This window comes from Pempheris klunzingeri, chromosome 17, assembly GCF_042242105.1.
Source record: "Pempheris klunzingeri isolate RE-2024b chromosome 17, fPemKlu1.hap1, whole genome shotgun sequence".
NCBI classification, from domain to species: Eukaryota; Metazoa; Chordata; class Actinopteri; order Acropomatiformes; family Pempheridae; genus Pempheris; species Pempheris klunzingeri.
The window spans coordinates 11,378,422-11,399,163 of NC_092028.1; the positions used below are offsets into that span (position 1 = coordinate 11,378,422).

General features: G+C 45.1%; 1 protein-coding gene across 2 annotated transcripts; it reads right to left on the reverse strand.

Annotated features, from left to right (window-relative positions):
- Positions 1–3,256: 3,256 nt before the first annotated feature.
- rnf216 (ring finger protein 216) lies at positions 3,257–20,412 on the reverse strand. 2 transcript variants are annotated; one of them, XM_070848442.1, is made up of 17 exons: positions 20,352–20,412; positions 19,336–19,475; positions 18,172–18,302; positions 16,641–17,981; positions 16,412–16,488; positions 15,568–15,676; positions 15,268–15,429; positions 15,062–15,173; positions 14,624–14,757; positions 13,918–13,968; positions 13,302–13,439; positions 12,663–12,811; positions 11,828–11,906; positions 7,143–7,240; positions 5,230–5,452; positions 4,410–4,479; positions 3,257–4,018 (listed from the first exon to the last, which is right to left on the reverse strand). In XM_070848442.1, the coding sequence occupies exons 2-17, from the start codon at positions 19,400–19,402 to the stop codon at positions 3,624–3,626; spliced, it is 3,336 nt and encodes a 1,111-aa protein (XP_070704543.1). In that variant the 5' UTR covers positions 19,403–19,475; positions 20,352–20,412; the 3' UTR covers positions 3,257–3,623. The 2 variants fall into 2 exon arrangements, with proteins under 2 accessions (XP_070704543.1, XP_070704544.1); XM_070848443.1 differs by lacking the exon at positions 20,352–20,412 and adding an exon at positions 20,256–20,328.
- Positions 20,413–20,742: the final 330 nt, after the last annotated feature.

Genomic DNA, 20,742 nt, shown 5'->3' on the forward strand with positions numbered 1-20,742 from the left:
ACACTCATTAAAGATACACACAAACAATAACAGAGACAAACAACGCCAGCGGAGGTGGAGCAGCAGAAACCGTCTGGGGAGCAAATGCTGCCAGACACCGGCGGCCCTTGTGAATAAGGGAGCAGAGGGCTTTAATATGCATACGCTCACACACACACACACACACACACACACACAGACAGAGACACTCAGACAGTGTGTGACTGTTGGGGTGTGAAGGTTGTCTCGGTCACCACAAATGATGTAAAAATATGTGTGCATGTGTGCAGACATGTTGTGCTGGAACAGTCACACCAGCTTTCACACGAATATGAATCCACAATAACAGGAAGCTGCCTCTGAGGTGGTGTTTGTCCGTCTCAGGTGTTGGAGGACATGCAGGTCACGTCTGGTTCATATTTTCAGAACTTCCCCTCAAACCCATTCAGAGCATCAGGTCCACACCAGCTATTCACCGACAGTATTTGCTTTCAGTGGTTTGAATAGGGAGCGGACTGGTTTATACTGTTCATGTCTCCAGGGAGATAAGCTGAAGCCAGTGTGGCACAGTTCAGACACAATGACAATCCTTTCTCATAGTATATCATAACATATGTAATTCATATTGCAATATCAACATACAATATATTGTGGTATATAATTAATAACTGTTAATGGATAAAATAACCAGAATATCTATAAGTTCAACACCTGACAAATCAACATAATTCATGACATTGGCTGAAAAATCATGTAAAAATTTAATTTTACCATAAAGTATTCCTGCTCTACATGTGACATGGCTGACAATGCCTAAAAAAAACAGCGATAACAAAGAGATGGCATGACCTTTGCATAAAACAGACATTGTCACTGGGTATAAATCACAACGCCTGATTGCATGTTAGAATATTATAAAACTAGGACACTGCTACATAGGAACATGTTGATGTGTAGCAGGTGTAACGTCAACCATCTTAGTTTAGTGTATTAGCATGCTGACATTTGCAAATTAGCACTAAATGTAAAGCGCAGCTGAGGCTGATGGGAATGTCTGTCATTTCGCTGGTGTCTAGTCGTAAACCACAGTATTGTGCGAATACATTTTTTAACCAAAGTCTGCCTGGATTCATCCTCTGTGCACTTGTCTGGACAATTTAATGACAATACAACCAATAGTTGTTCAGACATTCAGTTGTTGAATCAGCCAAAACCAAAGAGGCACTAAAAATGAGAGCTAAAAATAATAAAAGAACATGCAACTTAAAGCCCACATATAAGGGCCTGATTGTCTAAGATAATAAATTAGTTTATTCCGAGTATTTATGGTACACTGACATGCAGCCGACTCCTGTCAGATGAGATTTAGATCATAAAATACATTGTAACGGCTCCTTAACTGGTAAGTATGGTACTATAATCTAGTGCCATCTCACTGTGTTTTCATTTTCATTTCAGAGTGACGACCGGAGCTCCAAGTGTTTATGAGTGACAGCACTGCATTGCCAGAAGTCTCTTTTATTGAGGCCTATCACGCCACTTAAGCCTGTCCTTTGTTCTTTGAATTAAATGAGTCATTAACAGATAATACTCTATAATACTATCCGACTGTAATCCCTGACCCACACGCTCGTCTGGCGCGCCCCCGGGTGTCTTCAAGGACTAGAAAAGAATAAAACACAGTAGAATAAGATTTATTGCAGAAAAAAAAAAAAAATTGTTTTCAGGGTTGGTCACAGGATTCGTCCTCCGAGCGGCAGTGACAGCCGGGGTGAGGGGTCACAGGTTGAGGTTAAGGGCAGGTTGAGGGTGATTAAGCTCAGATGATCAGCCATCATCTTTACAGCGGTCATGGGAGTCACACGCGCTCGAAGGTGAAACCTATTTTACACGCTGGGAACAACTTGTTCGCCATGAGGAGTGTTAGAGCTGTGACCGTTGTCTTCTTTTGGCTTTTAGCTCCACTTTGTTGCTCCAGACTATCATGTTTAAACAACTACCTGATGGATTGCCACTGGTTCAAATTTTCATGGTCCCTGCACGATGAACCCTACTTCATTTTGTTGGTCGTCTGACTTTTCCTCTTGCACCATGATGAGGTTCACATTTGTGGTTTTGTCTGAAATGTGTTGACAACTATTGGATGGGCTGCCATTAAATTTGGTACAAAAATCAATTCATAAATTCATATAATCGAAGTGGTCCTCTGACTTTTTATTCAGCCTCGGCTGCACTTTGTGTTTAGTGCTAATTAGCAAAAATATTAGCATGACAGGATGCTGAACTAAAATGGCGAAGATGGTGAACATCAGAGTTGTTTGAATATTATATATAAATATATAATATTGAAATCACACTTTACATTTGAGACTATATTTTATTTCTGCTGTCTCAACATGCAGACGTAGTAATAAACTGCTGGAGCTGTACTATTTATGTTCTCATGGACTCTATAGAAACCCCTACATGACCTCATATATCTTTATTAAATGCTCCATACATTATTTCATTCATGACGGCTTGGCTGCTGTTAGAAGACGCTGAATCTGATTAAAGTCTAATTCTGGCTGTCACACAAACACAGTCTGTCTCATGCCACCCATGACTAAAACCATTAGGACCCCTGGGCTAAAATGGGGGTTCGCTGTGCTACTTTTGTACGCTGCATGCAGAAACAAGAGGCTCTGAGAGTGTGTGTGACCGAGTGTGTGCGTAGCAATGTGATTTGTCACACTAAGAGCACACTTGGCTGAACAAAGAAGTCCCCTCTCTAGGTAACATCACAAAGCCGGGCTGTTGCCGCGCCATGATTGGTGGAAAGAGCCCGCTCTGTCATGTGATTGGTGCATAGCCCGGGGGCTCAGTTATCATGAGTCAGCCCCTTTTCTTCTGCATGAGACCAGGGAGGAGGGGGAGAGAAAGACGAAGGGGGAGAGGGATACAGACTAAACGGTATGACAGAGAAACAGACAAGCAGAAAGGTAGTAAGGAGTGATTTTTTTTTTTAGGTTTCTAGGAAGGGAAACATATAACCTTCAACGTTTAAACACGCATCAGCCAGAAACACGAGGCGATGTGAACTGAAATCTTTATTAGAAAACTGTGTGATCTCACACATTACACAAAAGGTACAGAAGGGAATGCTAACTGTCTTTTTTTTTCAATTATGTACTCAAAAATATCTGTATAAACTGGAAATAAATTGTCTCAAGACTCTAAAACGTTCATAAGTTCAACCCCAATATTTAAAACAATAAATGATGAAAGGAGGAACATGTAACATGGGAATCCACTTTATTACTGAAGTCCCAAGTTCAGCGGGAGAAGGCAAAGTGTCTGAATGTGTGTCTCTCTACAGATGCACTTATCATTTCAGTGTGTTTTACCAGCTGAAACACAACACAATGAGTCAAGTGTCAGGTCGGAAATCTGCTCGAGCGCACAGAAGCTATGAAAACGGAGAAAGGATGACGAGAAAAAGGTGATTCACACTGAAAAAGTTGAAGAAAATAACACCAGATCTCAAAAAACAGCCCTGAAATGACAAGTATAGCTGTAGTGAACGAGCGAGTGTGTGTGCGTGTGTGTGTGTGTGAGGATGAGCTGATTGCACCGGGGTTAACACACTCGTCACTGAGTGTGTGTTAGAAGCGTCTGTAGTAGCGGTGCGGGGGTCCGTAGTGCATGGGCAGGTCCATGACGTCCATGTTGTGGTGATGAGGGTTGAGGGGAGGGTTGTGGTGGTGATGGAGGTGGTTGTTGTTGTTGTTATTGTTCAGTGGGGGCAGGTGCTGCAGGGGGGGCACGTAGGGGGCCGGGGGCAGCCGAGGCATGATCACCTGGTGGTACATCCTGCCTTGAGGCGGAGCCGGCGGGTAGCGGGCGCGTGGAGGCACAAACAGGGGGGCTTGGACCGCCTGCAGGTGAGGAGGGGCCGCGGGGTTTGCGTTCTGTGGGTTTTCTGGGGGGGGACCAACACGCGGTCGCTTGGCATCGGTGATGGGCTCCGGAGGAGGGCCGACCCTCTTCCCTGAATTATCTGAGAGAAGAAGAAAAGAGGGAATTTACCGATGAGGCGACCGTCCCGTCTGATCTTCCCGTCCAGTTTTACAGCTTGCTGACATGTTGCCAGACGTCCCAGGAGAATTTTCACTCTAACTCCCTCGTCCGCCTTACACACTTTACACAAACACATTGAGACAAACCAAACACAGGAAACACCCCTGCAACAGCTGCCGGTTTATGCTGTAAACAGCAAACTTGTCTGAATAAATAATGGTTGAATAGACAAAGAGGACGCAGCAGGGAGGAAGAATAACGTTGCTGTGGCGCAACATTTCTCTGCTGGGGATCATAATTCACCACATTTCTACATCAGTCTATCAAAAAATAACCGAAATACAGTTAAAACTTTAACCTTTGGGACTGACCTGCGCATTTTTTATTCAGCTCCGCCTCGCCTTCCTTCTGGATCTCCTGAATGATTCGCTCGTCATCTTGCTGCAGAAACACACACAAGCACACACACAGAAGTTGTTAGAATTTCATGAGATGGAGACAACAAATTCCTCTTACAGGATGCACACGACTGAATGCAAAGTGACAGCACTAAAGAAACCTCACAGGAATAACAGTGACACTTTTAACATAATGCAACACTGCACAACAGCAGTACGACCTTTATCAGTAACAGTACTAGTAGGTCAGAGCTGCTGTGGTGGGTGGGACCTCAGCTGGTCATTACAAACTCTGGTCTAAGCTGACTGATGATGATATACTTGTTTGTGACTGTGTTTCTCCGACCTAAATAATAAACGTCTGGTTTAAGTGAACACAAAGCCAGTGCGCTGTGTTAAGAAGTAACAATATTAATTACAAGATGGCAGCCAACCCTTTTCAACCAGACTCCAACGGACCTCTGGCCACCAGTATTTACCCATTTCTTGGCAGAGCCTCCACGTTAGCTCTCGGCCAGCTCTGGTGACTCTCCAGAGCTGCTGGAGCAGCTCCAGCTCATTAACTGCTTGAGGACTAATTGTTGCCTCTGGTTGCCAGGGATGCTGTGGCCAGGCCACTGCGGGCTACCTTGGAGTCAGATGGTTGGGGTCAAAGTGCAGGGAGGGCTAGTGAACGTGCTTGTGATTGTAAAAGAGTGATTGTGATCATCAACAGCTGATCAACAACAGCCAGGCAGGAGGACAGTTGCTGGTTATTTTCACAAAGAGGCAAAGAATACGTCTGAAAAATTACCGTGGGGTCGGTCCAGAGGGAACACTTGCGGCAGTGGCGGCAGGGAGCGCCGGGAGATCGGGCGTGCTGGCAGAAGTGGTTGTAGCCAGTGATGGGCTCTCTGCAGAGGTAGCACATGAAGCTGCCGCAGCGGCACGACATGCGGTTGCAGCCCTCCGACTTGACCAGGCCCGTCCCGCACTTGACACACTTCCTCACCCGGGCCGCCGTCATGCGCTCCTCGCTGCAGCCGAGGACAACGAGGACAGACAGTTAGAATAAGACACAGGCAGAGTGAAAGAGAGACGTAACAGCACTGAAAAAACTCTTCTCTGACTCTGCAGATAGTCAGACTGAGGCTTCTCCTGCGTATCTCATGGGCCGACTTCTCGTTGTGTTTTTAAAAAAAAAAATCTTGCAGTGAAATGAGAAATAATGTCTGCAGCTCAGGTTCCAGTTGGTGTTTTGTTGCGGGACCATTTAAGTCGTTTGCTGCAGCCTTATTATAAAGTCAACATGGCTTTGGGATATGAGAATAAATCAAACAATGAGCCACAGATCCCTTCAGTCAGCCAATCCACTATCTTTACTGTTTATTATTACTGTTAACTATAGATAACTACAGCATGTAAAGAAATGGAAAAGCTTTTGCAGAAAACGGACTCAACCTAGAGAGGATTTTAACCCTCCAACCAGCTACAACAGGAAAGGACACAATATAATGTCACACCAGGAACATGATGTATCTGATCAAGGGGAAACCCCAGAGAGCTTTGAAAAACAGAGTAGCCAAACAGGGAAGCTGTGTCCGCGCAGTTCAGGTCATATGAATTATTTGCACATATTTTTGGTAAAGCTACCTGTAACATGCTTTCATGTTAGTGTACATTAACAGGAGGATACAACATATATGTGACGTATGTAAGATTTTATGGTTAGTGTGTATTTCAGTTTGTTATTGTCATATAAAAACATGCAGCTTACAATACATGTGAGATATATTTGATGTATGATCGTCTCTGTAATCCCACTCTTTGACATGAATGTGCTTTTTATTGAGCTTTCACAGTTTATCACTTAAATCGTTTTGAGTTGTTCATCACCACGGGCTGTCGGGTGGCTTATACACATGTGTTGAAACCATTTCTAATCATTCTGGCCTTAATGAGATCCAACTAAGACCGAAACATTGGCTTGGATCGACATTTGGAGCGGACTAATGCTCTGTGCAACGCGCTCTCGTCACTCTTTTCATCATGTCCTGTTAAAACCATCATCTGCTCAGACCTGCGGGACTCATCGTTCCACCAGAACACTTCCTGTCTATTTCAGCACCAGGAAGTAAGAAGATCCGTGAATGGCTCAAAACAGGAAGTGCTGCCCGTGGGCCGGGTGGGCCACGGGAAGCAGCCGTCTTCTCCGCTTCCTGGAGTGTTGTCCGGGAAACTGAACTGTTTACCCAGCATCCTCTCTGAGCGAGGAGGAGTAGAGGGGCGAGTGGAGCGAGAAAACGGAGAAATGCCTGTTCATGTAGATATTGTAATTAGGAATACTGTTGTTTGAGGTTTACTCACGTCTCATGTCAGGTATCTATACTATGTGAACAGACCATGATTGGCGGCTTCTGGGAGCCTGATAATGGAACTGGCTCTAGTGTGTTTTTGTTTCTGTTTCAACTCAGAAAATAAAGATGAAAATGGTAGAAAATGCTGGAAAAAAACCCCAAAATAAAATCATTAGAATACTAAGCAAGAAGAGATGGAGTGATTAGGAACAGATAGGGGGGAAACAGCATCTTATTTTGAAAGGCCTGAGTGAGTTTCAAGATAAAACATGTCTGTATGAGAGAAATCTGTCTGTGTCATTTGCATCAGTGGTGGTGTGTTGTTAAAGGAGTCTGTTGGAGTCCTGTTTGTTTCTGCGAGACCACTTACAAGAGCACCCTCATCCGGATCTCGTCCCTCTCCAGGACCTGCTCGCACGTCTTCCCCGCGTGCTGCTTCCACTGGACATGGCACTTTCTACAGCTCTCCTGACAAATTGAAAAGAGGGATTATTTTTAGGAAAGAAAAGAGGGGGGGGGGGGGGGGGGGGAGACAGAGAGAAAGCTAAAGAATCTCCTCCTAACATTCATTCGCTTGTACGTTTCTTACTAAGTGGTGAACCACAACCCTCCATCACTGCTCCTCCTCCAACATGATTCCACTTATTGCTGAATAAGAGAATCCCTGCAGTCAGGATATTCCTCCACAGCGTCTGCTCTATATGCGGCTAGCGCTGCCACTGCAGGGACTTGGACTTGCACAGACACAGCTAGGTGTGGCTCTCCCTGCAAATGTGAGCGCGTGCGACTGCAGCAAGGGTGAGATTTTTGCTCGCCGCTGACTGCTCGGTTGCCTAGAAACTGCAACTCCATCCTTCAGCCTCCAGCCCTCCTCATCGTGTCGGCTTGAGGATGTTCAGCTAAAGGACGCGTGGGGCAGACAGCATCACTGAGCGCACACACACACGTTAGCTAGGGGTTGCCTCCCTTTGCTAACCCTTGGCTAAGTGGTGTCACCATAAATATTTTAACCTCTCATCTAATATTTAAAAGCGTGGCATATGACAGCTGATGCAGCACAGTATGATCCATATCTCCACGTCAGCCTCCAGCCTGACCTCGGAAGGAAACCCTGCATTGGTCAGAAACACCCCCACTATGTCCTGCGACCTCTTCACACATCCTTCAGTCACCGAGTGTGTGCGTTATCCTGCTGTATATTTCAGCTACCACAGGCTTGTAGCTTTCACAGTGTTCACTCAGACAGCTGTGTGTGTGCAAGGTCAGCCAGAGGGTGGGGAGCTGGGCTGGAAGAGCCAGACTTTTCGCTGACATTTGGAGCAGTTTGGATAGAACCATTAAAGACTCCAAAGTCAAAACTGTTTTAGTAGCTTTAAGCAAAGGCTGAGCCCTTTTCAAACACTGAGTAGATAGATAGTAAAGTAGACCAGCTGTATTCACATTTTTCTTCGAGTTTCTGGTTTATAAGGGAGTGCCCAAGCAGAGAGATGCATTGCACATAGGAGTGTGTGTATGACATATAATGAGAAAATTCTCTATATGTCTATGATTAGGGGGGGCAGGGGGGGTGGGGGGGTTATGTGCTTGCCAAGGGGTGCAGAACTGGACTCAAGTGTCAAAAAACGCTGGATCACACAAAGACAGAGAGAAGCAGGGAGTGGGAATGTGGGGCAGAGTGGTGAAAGATCGCCCCCTAGTGGTGATCTAGAGACCAGGAAGCGGGACGGTGACAAGAGCGTGAGAGAGTGTGTGTGTGTCTCTGGAACCTGTTTGACACTGTTTGACAAGCTGCTAAAAAGCAGGAACACACCTGAGTTCTTATAGCGTGGCTAAAAATACAGGCGGTGACGTCGGAGCCAAACCTTGCACGGGGGCGTGTCCTCCCCGCCCCCCCGCTGTCTAATCTTAGATAAGAGTGGCTGAAATGCGACAAAGGCCAACTCTGAATAACATCAATATGGGAAATAGTGCATGTTTACATCCATTCATTCAGTCCTCCTTTCCCCATCCTGGTCTAAGCTGTCCATCTCCACTCACTGCACCCCTCTCCCATGGGTCCTACCCTCCCCTCCTCTCCTCCCTCAGCTTCTCTTCCCTCCATCTTCATTCATACCTTGGCTCTCCTCCTCTGGATCTCTCTCTTTTTCTATCTATTCTCTCGTGGTGCAGGCTGCAGCAGCCCTTATAAGGCAGTGCGAGCAGCTTGCAGAGCCTCTGATTGGGGGGCTGCATCGAGTGTGTGTGTGTGTGTGTGTGTGTGTGTTTTTTTGTGGGGAGGTGGCTTTTGCTGCAATCAAATCTGAGTGCAGAGCAAAAGGCAGGGTGGAAGAGAAGGAGTGTGTGTGTGTGTGTGTGTGTACGCCTAACACGACACGATGCAGCTTGGTGTTGTGCGATATAAGATGCTAGTGTGGCAGAGCTGATGAGATATGCAGCAGATGTGATAATGTATGAGGCGCCAGCTGGGGCAACACGACAATCACAGAAACACACAAACACTAGTGCACAGATTCAGTGCTTGTTTGCACTGTGACAGCCTTCCTGTGGCCTACATTTTACATTCCTCTGCTTTCATGAAGTAATATGCAGGCCAGGATCAAGTCTGTCCAAATGTCCTCATAACCACATGTGGAATACATTAGTATCCTCTTCTGTGTGTGTGTGTGTGTGTGTGTGTGTGCGTGTGTGTGTGTGTGTGTGTGTGTGGGTGTGTGTGTGTGGGTGTGTAGGTCAGACAGAGCCAGGGGAGGGGAACAGGAGAAAGGAAAAGAGAGGGAGGAGAATCTGGGTCAGACTTGATCCGAACCACATTTGAAACGGAGGAGGAAGTGTGTACAACCAGTGAGAAACCAGTGCGAGGGGAGTGGATCGTGCAGCCAGCCAATGAGGCGGCGGTGTGAGAGAAGGCGGGTGGGCTTATGGAAGTGTGTCAGTTACATAATGAAGCCCCTCCCTGCTCGTAGACTGAGCGGGCTTTGGGCCCAACTGTACAACTGTCTCTGACTGAGCTTCTGCTGATGGGTACCAGCGATCAGGATAAAAAACAATAAAAAACACACAATATAGCTGGTCTTTGTAATAGTTATATTCTTGTGACTATCTCTGGGTATGCCGGGGGGGGGGGGGAGAGAGCACAGAGAGGGGAAGAGAGGCCACAGAGAGGGGAAACACAGACAAGACAGACTCACATCCTGATTCCTACACACACAAAAGACGAACCAAGTTGTGCTAACTTTTCGTAGCACCTGACTTACTCAATGAGAAAATGAACAAGAGTTGTTGAGTGTTGTTCCTCTTATAGTAAGCGTCATACTGTGAAGATACTGGCTTCTGCAGACCAACACTATTCAGAAAAGGATCACACCGAGAGATATCTGGAGCATGTCTAACTTTTTTGTATCCTTGGGTGTGTGTGTGTGTGAGAGAGTGTGTGTGAGTGTGTAATGAGGTGCAGCTGTGCAGTTACACTGCAGGGCAGCAACTCTGAACCTCTGGCTCCACCTACAGGTCAACGGGCAGAATGACAGAAGAAAGGATAGACATCCTCATCTGCGCTCTGATTTTGGCATTTCTCTAACCTCAGAGGTTTGTATGATCACAGCTCACGCAAGGATATTATCGGGACAGTAGGACCATCTAACAATTGAGTCGTTAATAGAGAATCCTGGTTTAAAATAAGTGGTGACTCCAGTGTAGCCAGTGCTCTTGGTCCCCTGGGAAAGTTCCTGCAGTGGAAACATCCTATAATACAATATGTATGCAGTTATACACTGCCCAGGTTCTGCTGAGGATCTTTAAACACAGATGACTGTTGCTATTGTCTCGGTGTGATGTCGGCCCTGCTGTGAGTGCCGTTTAAAGGCAGCAAAGTCAGGTGAATACCAGCCCCATTACTGAAAATGGTGCTGAAGGGTACAAAATAAGGTGGCAATGCAACTGAGAATCATTTTCATTGAGGAATAATTCAATATTTCTTTATCTGAAAATAGAGCAAATTGCCAGAGTCAAACAGCTTGTCGTCAAACATCAAACCACAAGTTGAAATACAATATATTTAATTTATAATGATATGAAACAGAGAAAAGCAGCAAATCCTCACATTTGAAAAGCTGTAACCAGAAAAAGGTTTTTGTCTGATAATGGTGATTAATTTCCTGTCACTTGAATGACTGATTAGGTGACTAATCATCATTCAGCATTATTTATCATATGGGTTTGATATATGCTCCAAATTTAAGGCACGTATCCGCCTATTAAACGTCCTCTGATCATTAGTTCGCAGTTACTGGAGGACTTGGTGCGATACAGCAAATCTACAAATGTATTATGTCAGGGTGTTGACACAACCCCCATCTCAGAAATGTAGTAATAGGAAGAGTGCGTGCATGTCTGTGTTTGTGTTCAGTCACAAAGAGAGAAATGAGCGTCACAGACATGGACATAAACAAAAAGAGACAAAGACGCACCGAGAGAGAGAGAGAGAGAGAGAGAGAGAGAGAGAGAGAGAGAGAGAGAGACGGGAGGCTTGTGTTTGTGTGGGGAATATGACTGTAGGTATGTGAGTGAGTGTTTCTGCTGAATAATGGCAATTCTAGCCTGGAATCTGTGTGACAGCCTTGGCTGACACAAAACAACCCCCCCCCCCCTGCATTCCTCAGACGGAGGGAGGAGGCCCAGAGATAAACAGAGAGGGAGACGGGAGGTGGCGACCTCGCCAGATGGAACCAGTTTCATCACGACCATAAAACTCTTCATCAATCTTTCCGTTCTCACTGATTTTGGTCTCCGTCTCTTTTGGTCTCACTGACGTGATTTATGCGCACACAGAGCTTCCGGGTTTAACTGCCACCATGGACTGAATTATTAATGATGTCTCGCCCTGAAGTCATATCCAGTTTCAATCTCTCTTTTGTACAGTACGATTTAACTCTGACAAATGTGATTACATCAGAGGATTCATATACTGTGCAAGAGCCAGCGTGCTAACCTACATGCCTGGCTTCCCCCAAATCTCAGGGCATTTAATGAACTAAATAAACGCAGAGCAGGACTGACCTTGCGGCATCGAGGGTTGGGACAGCTAAACAGAGACATGTCTTTGTCCAACAAGGCTGGGAAGTTGCAAAACGGACACCTGAAACGGGAGGAGGGAGCGACAGTGAGAGGAATCTTATGATGCAGCCGTATATAAATACACAGAAAGCACAGATAAAAGAATCCCACTGTGAGGAGAGTATTTCAGAGTGCACACGCACACAAGATTGCAAGTTCAAAGTAACATTTGTCAGACATTAAAAACCAAATAAATACGACTCAAATCAACATACAGCAACTGTGCGAACAAAACTTCAATAGATGTGTCCCAGTACGAGTGAGACTCTTTGCTGCCCATCACAGAGGATTAGAGCTGCAACTAACAATTATTTCCATTATCCATTATTAGCGGTTAATCTGCTAATTATTTTCTTGCCTTGTCTAAGTACGGTTTAGTCATTATTATAATAGAAAGTATTGAAAAATGCCAGAGCCTCTTTCCCACAGCACATGTTGATGTCTCCAAACTAGTTGGAGTTTCAACAAAGAAGCCAAAGAAAAGCAGCAAAAACCTCACATCCGAGGTCAAACTGGGGAATTTTGGGCATCTTTTGCTTGTAAAGTGACACAAACAATGAACTGATCATCAAGATTTTGTGCAAAATGATTTTCTTACTTTAATCGACTAATGGTTTCTGCTTTATGAAGGATGTCAACATTATCGAGCAAGTGAGTAAGAACGCACGGCGTGAATTGAATCGGTTTTTCCAAGATGTGCATTACAAAGTTTGATCCAGCTAAAGCACATGTAGACAGTTCAGTACGAGACAAAAATGGTACACACACACACACTTACCGCACAAGTTCATCAGCACAGGTGGCAGCGACCGCCTCCTCCGCCTGCCTCTCATAATATTTACACAGTATGTTCTCTGGTAGGACCTTCTCAAGCTCACATACTGGGTAGGAGCACGGGCAGCCCCCCTCCATGCAGCTCAGCTCCGACTGCAACACACACATTAACACACACAGGTAATTAGCACCCTCAGCCAACACAAGTATGTCAGTGCCCGAATGCGAACAATGCATAAGCAGATTAGCGGGTACGACAGTCCAATCCGATGTATGCAAACTGAGGTAGATACAAAAAAACACACCACCTTTTATTATAATGCAGTCCTACACAACAATGTCACAAACTAACTATGACCTCAGAAAGACATATGTGTGTGTTAAAGCTTATTATTTGATACATAGACGTTTATATCCAAGTACGGTCTCCTTGCTTCTCTTCGGCAGTACAACTTCATGCTGCTTTCCAACCAATATTTGAATTTATAACTACAGTAATCACGTTTATTTGACTGCTCAGGAAGACATAGGATTTCATAAGAATAGTCATTTGTAGTTGCCTGGCAACATTAGCAGTTATGTCCTATTCAAATGTGAGAAAAACTGTGTGTGTGTGTGTGTGTGTGTGTGTGTGTGTGTATACCTTTCCGGAGCCAAATACTGCCTCCTGAGCGTATTTGACCAGGCAGTCTTTACAGAACAGGTGGCCGTCTGAACACTGCGTCATCTTCTCAAATGCAAACTCCCCAAAGCAACAACCGCACTCGATCAGCTGGCCGTCCTGCAGGGGCACGTCAGAGTATTTGATGTGGCTCAGAGGTTTTCAACCTTTTATTTATTTATTTATTTATTTTTTAGAATTACCAGAAGTGCTAAATGCCTCTTGGAACTTAAAAGAACTAAGAAGTCATATTAACCTACAAAGCAACATATTCTACAGGTTAAATTCTTTTCAGGGCTTGAAGAAACTTTAAGAAAACCAGTATCATTGACTTTAATCCAGGTTCCAAACTTAGTATAACCAGAGTAATAATGTCGCCGTCTTAAATATATATTCAACAGCAACCATGCGACTGACTAACTTATAACATCCTATGAACATGTGGTCTTTGGCAATAACACAGTAAAGACTTTATTAAATCCATCATGTAATACTTGTTGCATTATGTAATTGTATTACACTTTATTATCTCATACATTTCAGTTGAGAATCATTTTGGCATGATGCTTCATGCCAGTGACCCATGTGAGGTGCCTACCTTCTTGTACTCATCTTCATTGACCTGAAGAGCCAGGAGGAAGTCCTCATGCTGGAGAGAGACAAGAGTTTGTTAAGCTGGGAAATACGACATGCCTTTTTTTTTTTTTTTTACTAACCCTGAAAATGAGTGTGTTTGCCAAGCTAGCGACGCTGTACCTGAAAGCAGCCGAGTGCTGGAATGCGGAGCAAGCGGTAAAATGTTCACTCGTTAATGTTACTGAAAGTCATAATGTTATATTTTCCGATTAAATCTCTCCAGAAATGCTGCGTATTCTGATTGAGCAGCACTAGACTTTGATTGCTGTCCGTATACACGAGTTGGAGTTATCTTACGAGCAATCAAATATAGTCAAGAGGCAAACAAACACATTCCGCTCCGTTTGGAAAGCCTCTACACGGGGAGTGAAGACCTGGCTTGTAATGAAGGAAAAATATAAAGAAAGAAAAATTCAGCAGTATACAAATCAAATGTTCCCTGTAGTAATATTATTCTGGTGGAAAAAGAAATAATGCAGAGAGTAAAATACTGTAAACTCTGTTCAGGAGCCTAAAAATGAATTTATGACTATGTATGTGCACCATAACGATAAAGGAAATGAATTTGGGTGAAGTCTGTAGGCATAAACTTAATAATGGGTGACAGAGGAACATCATTAATTACATTGTGAAGACATTTGTGTGTGTGTGTGTGTGTGTGTGTGTACCTCTGCCCATTCCTTGGCCTTCTGCTGATAGAATGAAAGCTCCTTCTGCAGAGAAGCTTCCAGGTTGTTGTACGTCCTGCAGTAGCGACGGTCGTTCTCCAAGAAATACATCCTCTTGTCAAACTTCACTGAGCCTGCAGCACAGAGGGAACCCAGCAGTTTTAGAGCGAAGCAGCTCTTCGATAACACCGATGAGACCCATGAGTTTTCTGACTTAACACAATTACGCTATTAAAAACTCCTCCAAACTGAGTCAAACTGAGTACCAGCAAGGCATTATCAACAAACACTAGCTTGGTTAAAGCTGTTTCTAAGTGTGTGTAGGAACAAAAAAAAAACCCTATGTGCAGTGAAACGTGTATCTAACGTGCACCTAGGGTGCCCACGTGCAGGTGGATCACAGCGTGCACACAGAGGAAAGTGAAAAGGTTTGTTCACCGTGCTCAAAATGGAAATCAATGTAGCAGCGCTCAGAGGAGGCTCTGCTCCGTCGCCTCTTTCCTGAGGGGTCGCCTGAATCTTGCCACTTCTTCAGCGCTTCACATAAGGCCTGGGAAGGAGGACAAGAGCGGGAGTTCAAGAGACATTTTGGAATTGGAATTGCGTTGCAATTGTGTTACTGTGTGCTACGAGAACGCAGGTACCTTGCGTGTGATTGCATAGTGTCCCTTCAGAGCATTGAGGGCCCATTTGATGTCCTGACAACTGAGCATCCTGAAATCTGCCATGAGCAGGTCGGCAGCCTGCATCACAGCCTCAGGTCCCACCGTGCCTAGTTTAGCATAGTCAAACAGGTCCTCGGTCACCTGAAAAGACCCAGAACAGACGCTCAACACACAGCACCCATCCAGAGATATCTGATTCAAAGATGGGTAAGGGGCTATCATCAAAATGACAAAAGAAAAGTCACTAAACAACTGCACTGAACACACACACACACACACCTCTGTCTGGGTGTCTCCAGACTCAAGCAGGATGCTGGTGGGAGCTGCTGTGGCTGCTGCAGTCTCCCTCCTTGGATACTCAGGGTTCTCCAACAGCAGGTTACAGATACTGAAAACACAGCAGAGGGGAGCTGCATGTAAACCAGCTTGCACGGACACACACACACACAGTTAATGTATGATGGCCTGTCAACACCTGTTAACATGCACAGAACAAATTCAAGGACAAAGACTTGGGACTATGCCCTTTTGAGTATGTGGCAAAGAAGTAAAACCATTAGAAAAAAAGTACCATTCAGCCTTTAAGGCCAAGGTAATGCTCTCATTTAAACTCTTCAGTCAGACACATTTCATAGCTCAGTAAATCCTTGAAATGAAAAAAGAAAGAGACCCTTGACATTTAATAAAAATCAAAAACCAAAAGTTAACTATATCTGAATAAACAAATAGACACTCAAAACTCCATAACCGCACAGCAAGGTACAAAGGATACAACTGCAATTATTAATTAATTATTCATTATTAGTGTTACGGTGAACTGCCGCTGCATCAGTCAGATGAAGTCTGACAAAAACCCAGAATGCCGAACCTTCGAACAAAAAGAGGCCCACGTACCCATGAGACAAACTCAGGCAAATATAGGAGATAAATACTGAAAATTGAGATAAGTGGGCAATAAAACTGCTGCAGCAGTGTGTTCCTGGGCTCCAGTAAAACTGCGTATTACCCCCAGACAAAAGACGAGGGCAGCCTACAAAAGGCTCAATTAATAAACTGGCATTTAAAAAGAAGTACCACTTGTCATAGCTCTACATGCTGGAGAGAAAAGGCTGTTGCTTCTTACACATTCAAGTCTTTCACATTATTCGTTTGGATCAGTTCTGCTACATAGGCTTCTTGGACATCTGGGAATAGATCCAACTGTAGAGGATACACAGAGAGTTGAACAGGTGGGGTGTAGTTGAGACAGAGGAGGTGAGAAGTTGCACCAAAATTAAAATCATCTAACGCCAACTTTAACTTTAACCAACTTATGAGCTCACTGCGCCTTTCTGTTCGGATGCGATACTCACAACACCGGTGATGAGGGCTCTAACGAGGGGCTGCTGCTCTGCTCTCCCTCTTGGTGCAGACGGACCGGGCCTCGCGTCCTCTATTCTGGGAATGTCCTCTGGTGCAGGAGGGACTGACGGGTTGACCCGTTCTGCGTTTGGAGCTGGAGCCAGAACAAGATGAGCCTCTACTCCGTTGTGGTGGGCAAAAGCTGTGGGGGCTGGGGGAGCTGGAGGGTTAGAGTTCACGTTAGGCACCCTGATGTTGAGGCTGTGGGCTGGTGGGGTCGCGCCGGAGTCGCCATCCTCCGCCCGAGGGTTGGGCACGGCCTCCCCAGGCGCCTGGCTCCCCAGGATGATCCGGTGACCTGCCTCTGGGGGTCCTAGTCTCTCTGGGGCTGCAGCTATTAGCACTGCGGGGGGGATCACCGGTATCACCTGAGCAGGTTGAGGGGCCTGGACCGGAGGCTGGGCCGGGGCCTGGGCCGAGGGCTGTGGCTCAATCTGAATGAGATTGCCCTGCATGCGATTGAATGACACAGGCTGCAGCAGGTCCTGGGGCCTGATCAGCAGCCGGGGGTGGGTTATCAGAGCAGATGCTTGGATGCTCGGCTGTTGGGGAAGAACGACTAGTTTCACCTCCTTCACCTGGATGAGACGGGACTGCAGGGTTGAGGTCCCACTGGACTGATGCTGTGTGGATGTTCCGGGCTGAGACTGCGTGTGTGTGAGAGACTGCGCCGATGAAGTACTGGCCTGAGGATTGTCTTGTGAATGAGTACTTGTACTCGCCTTTTCTGGAGTCTTTTTAGAAGAACTTGATGTAGCCATGGTAACCGCACATGAATTATGTGTGGCACTGGTAGAGCTTTTCGCCTGGGGCTCCACCTTTAAGTGTGCTGAAGTGCCAGCTTGCGGCTGTAGGAGTCCAGATGTGCTGGGCTGAGGCTGAGGAAGTACTTGTAAAGGTGCTCTGGATGTGGTGGCGCTAGCCTTGGCGTTTGTGGAGGTAGACGGGGTTTGGACAGAAGAAACTGCATGGAGCTCCACTTTTGTATGTGCTGATGTACCGTCCTGTTGCTGTGAGTTTGTGTTGTGTTTTTGCTGAGACAATGTGTGCGATGAAGAGGGCTGCATGTGTCCAGAAGTGCTAGACTGCACTGGGGTCTGTGTTCGTATGGCTGGCCTTACTGCGGAGGAGCTGGCCTTGGCATCTCTGGAGGTAGAGGGGGCAGAACCAGGGTCCCCTGTGGGAACCCCAGACGTTGCGCTACTATGACCTACAACTTGAATTAGGTTGTGCGAGGCCCCGCTCCATTTTGCTGCTGGGCGAATCACGTGTCTACGAGCAGGCGTTAGCGGCTGCAGGAACACACGGGAGGAAAAAGACAAAAATCGATAGATGAAATGAAACAAAGATTCAGCAGCTCATACTATCAAAAACAATGATTACAACATAATACGCCACATGTATAACACAAGACATGTTTACACCTGTCCTGACAGGGAAGATTCTCTTTGATATCTTCAATAAATGTTTAAGAACAGTCACCTCCAGTATGCTGATGTCATCATCATCGGCATCGTCTGGGACTAAAACAGGACTGCCAGGTACCAGAGTCACCGGCTCCTCGTCGGAGTCATCAGAGATGGTGATGAGCTCCCTCTTACGAGCCCGGGAGCCTACACAGACACGGTGTAATGTATGTGTTAGGAATTTCCATAATGTGAGAATATTTAAGGCAAAGTGTGCAGAAGAGAAAAAAGGAAAAGACAACATGGCATAAAGTTATGATGTAATTATTATGTTGATCAGAAGCACTCTTTCTTCTTCCCTTCTTTATCTTTGTCATTTGAACAGTGTCAGTGTCAGTGTCGAGGATCATGGCACGAGTATAGCTTGTGTTTCTTTCAGTCTACATTTGAACTTAACATCTGTATAATGATATTTTGGCTAATATGAATTTACTTCACACTTTTATGAGGTTGCCTTACATTAGTTTTCCTTTAATTGCACCCGAGATTATAACTTAATCAGGGTGTTTGACAGTAGAAATATAACCTTGTCACTGTTCCCTGGTGGACTAACGCAAACATATCAGCTGACATACACAAGCATTCAGATTTATCTGCAATGAGTGAATATTACCTAATAAATCAACCTGGCTAATTTATCAGTCAGAGTCTAGTTTTAAAGTGATAAAGACCTTTGCACAACTTGCTGAATCAATCCTACGATCAACCGAGTTTGGGATTTTGAATCTATTCTGTTTAACTCCTGTTTGTATCAATGAAGCGATCTCAAATGTGACCAAAGCATGACTGTCACAGACAAATGAAACACTTTATACGTAATGTGTAATATATATGTAATATGTAATTTCAATATTCAACAAATGGCTCAATCAGTCACAGACGTTTCTCAAATCAAGTTCTGTGACCCGAACGTCACCTATAATCAATTTAGATGCGGCAAGACAAGGGTGTGCAGACGATTGAGTTCAGACAGCGTGTCAGCCTCATTCAAAGACATTTGCGACATATCCATTTCAGCATATGGTGAGACGCCATGTCTAGAATGCATCGCTGTTGATGATTAAACCGAGGCACACTGATCCTGTGCCATTGTGTGTGAGGGATGACAGGAATGGTGCCATTAAACTGCAGCCTGAGCTACACATAAGCATGTGCGTGAGGACTGGAAGGTGTGTCTCACCTTGGCTGCGGTGGACGTTGAAGCTTGCCAGATGAATGACATCGTCATCACTGCCTCCATCTGCCATTGTGAAACTACACTTACCCTGAATCAGCCCACACACACACACACACACACAGTCACTGCTCAATCAAAACCATCTATTCCACACACACACACACACACACACACACACACACACACACACACACACACACACACACACACACACACACACACACAATGTCAAAGCTGGTATTCCCCTGGAATTTCAATAGATGGTTTCTCTTTAAAACGTGGACTTTGTCATTACAGTTATTAGAGTTAGAGTGGGCCGGTCATGACTGGGCTCCACACAAATAACATGAATAATCTTATTTCACAAGACAAATTGACAACTTTTAAGCCATTATCCAGTGACAAGCCCAACATGCATGTTTGCAAAGGGGAACTTCACAAGAGGAAGCGTGTGATCTAAAGCATGAGGAGCAGAGTTAAGGGGTCAGGATTTGTGCCATCAACTAGAAATAACATTAGCTGGAAGGCTGATTTGATGCGTTGGTCGACCACATCCCATTAAAATATGTTGAGAAATAACCTACTCCGTCATCTTTATCGCTAACCCAGCCCTAGTTGCCCAAGATCTGATCAAAGTTGGCACGAAATCAATGTAAATCCTACATGTTGTTACAGAGCAGATGCTAACACTGCGAGAAGCTGGAAATGTTGCAGTAACAGCTACATGAACCCTTGTTTTATTCCCCATCTGGACATTAATCATAACGCTCACGTCGTGTTTAAGGTGTAGTTGAAAACAAACAAAATGTCAGAACAACAACCGATCATTTCCGCGCACACACAGAACAAACCAAGCTCTCAGCTAAGCTAAAGGTAATTAGCTTGGCTTGCTAGCTAGCTGGTAGGTTAAGTAAGTAGCTCACTCCTGTCGGGATTTCTGTCCATAACATTGCTTCGAAACGGCCAGTTAGAGTCTAAGACGTAAGTGTGAACACCGAACATGCAGAAATGTACAATACCGCAGCTTCGTGTCGGATATGCAGTACAGATCGCCTCCTTGGTGGACTGACAATCCGTGAATATCGAAACAAATTGCCAAAACAAGAACAGTAGCGACGTCACTCGTACAATGCGTTCTGCGACGTACGCGCGGTGGCTCCTGGGAAATGGAGTCTTACGGGTATCGGGATTGTAGTCAGGCTCAGGGGCACGAATACACCCACCCTAGCCTCAGACAGGGGATGTATTCAGTTTTTTTTTTAAAAAAAAAAAGTACAATAGGCACAGGAGGGGCAGTTTACAGCTGTGGAGAGCTCAGATGTTCAGAGTAAAAGAGGAAAACAAGAGCAGTAAATTCTTCTTATTCTGAAAGGGTATTACGCTGTAACTACAGCATATGTGGTTCCAAAA

What these genes read in the sequence shown, in the direction of transcription:
- rnf216 (XM_070848442.1), bottom strand. Translation starts at nt 19,402, where the DNA reads ATGGCAGATGGAGGCAGTGATGACGATGTCATTCATCTGGCAAGCTTC. An exon ending in ATGAAGATGAGTACAAGAAG is followed by an intron (nt 13,440 to 13,917) that starts GTAGGCACCTCA and finishes GTGCCCCTGCAG; the next exon opens with GACGGCCAGCTGATCGAGTG. An exon ending in CAGTATTTGGCTCCGGAAAG is followed by an intron (nt 12,812 to 13,301) that starts GTATACACACAC and finishes TGTGTGTTGCAG; the next exon opens with TCGGAGCTGAGCTGCATGGA.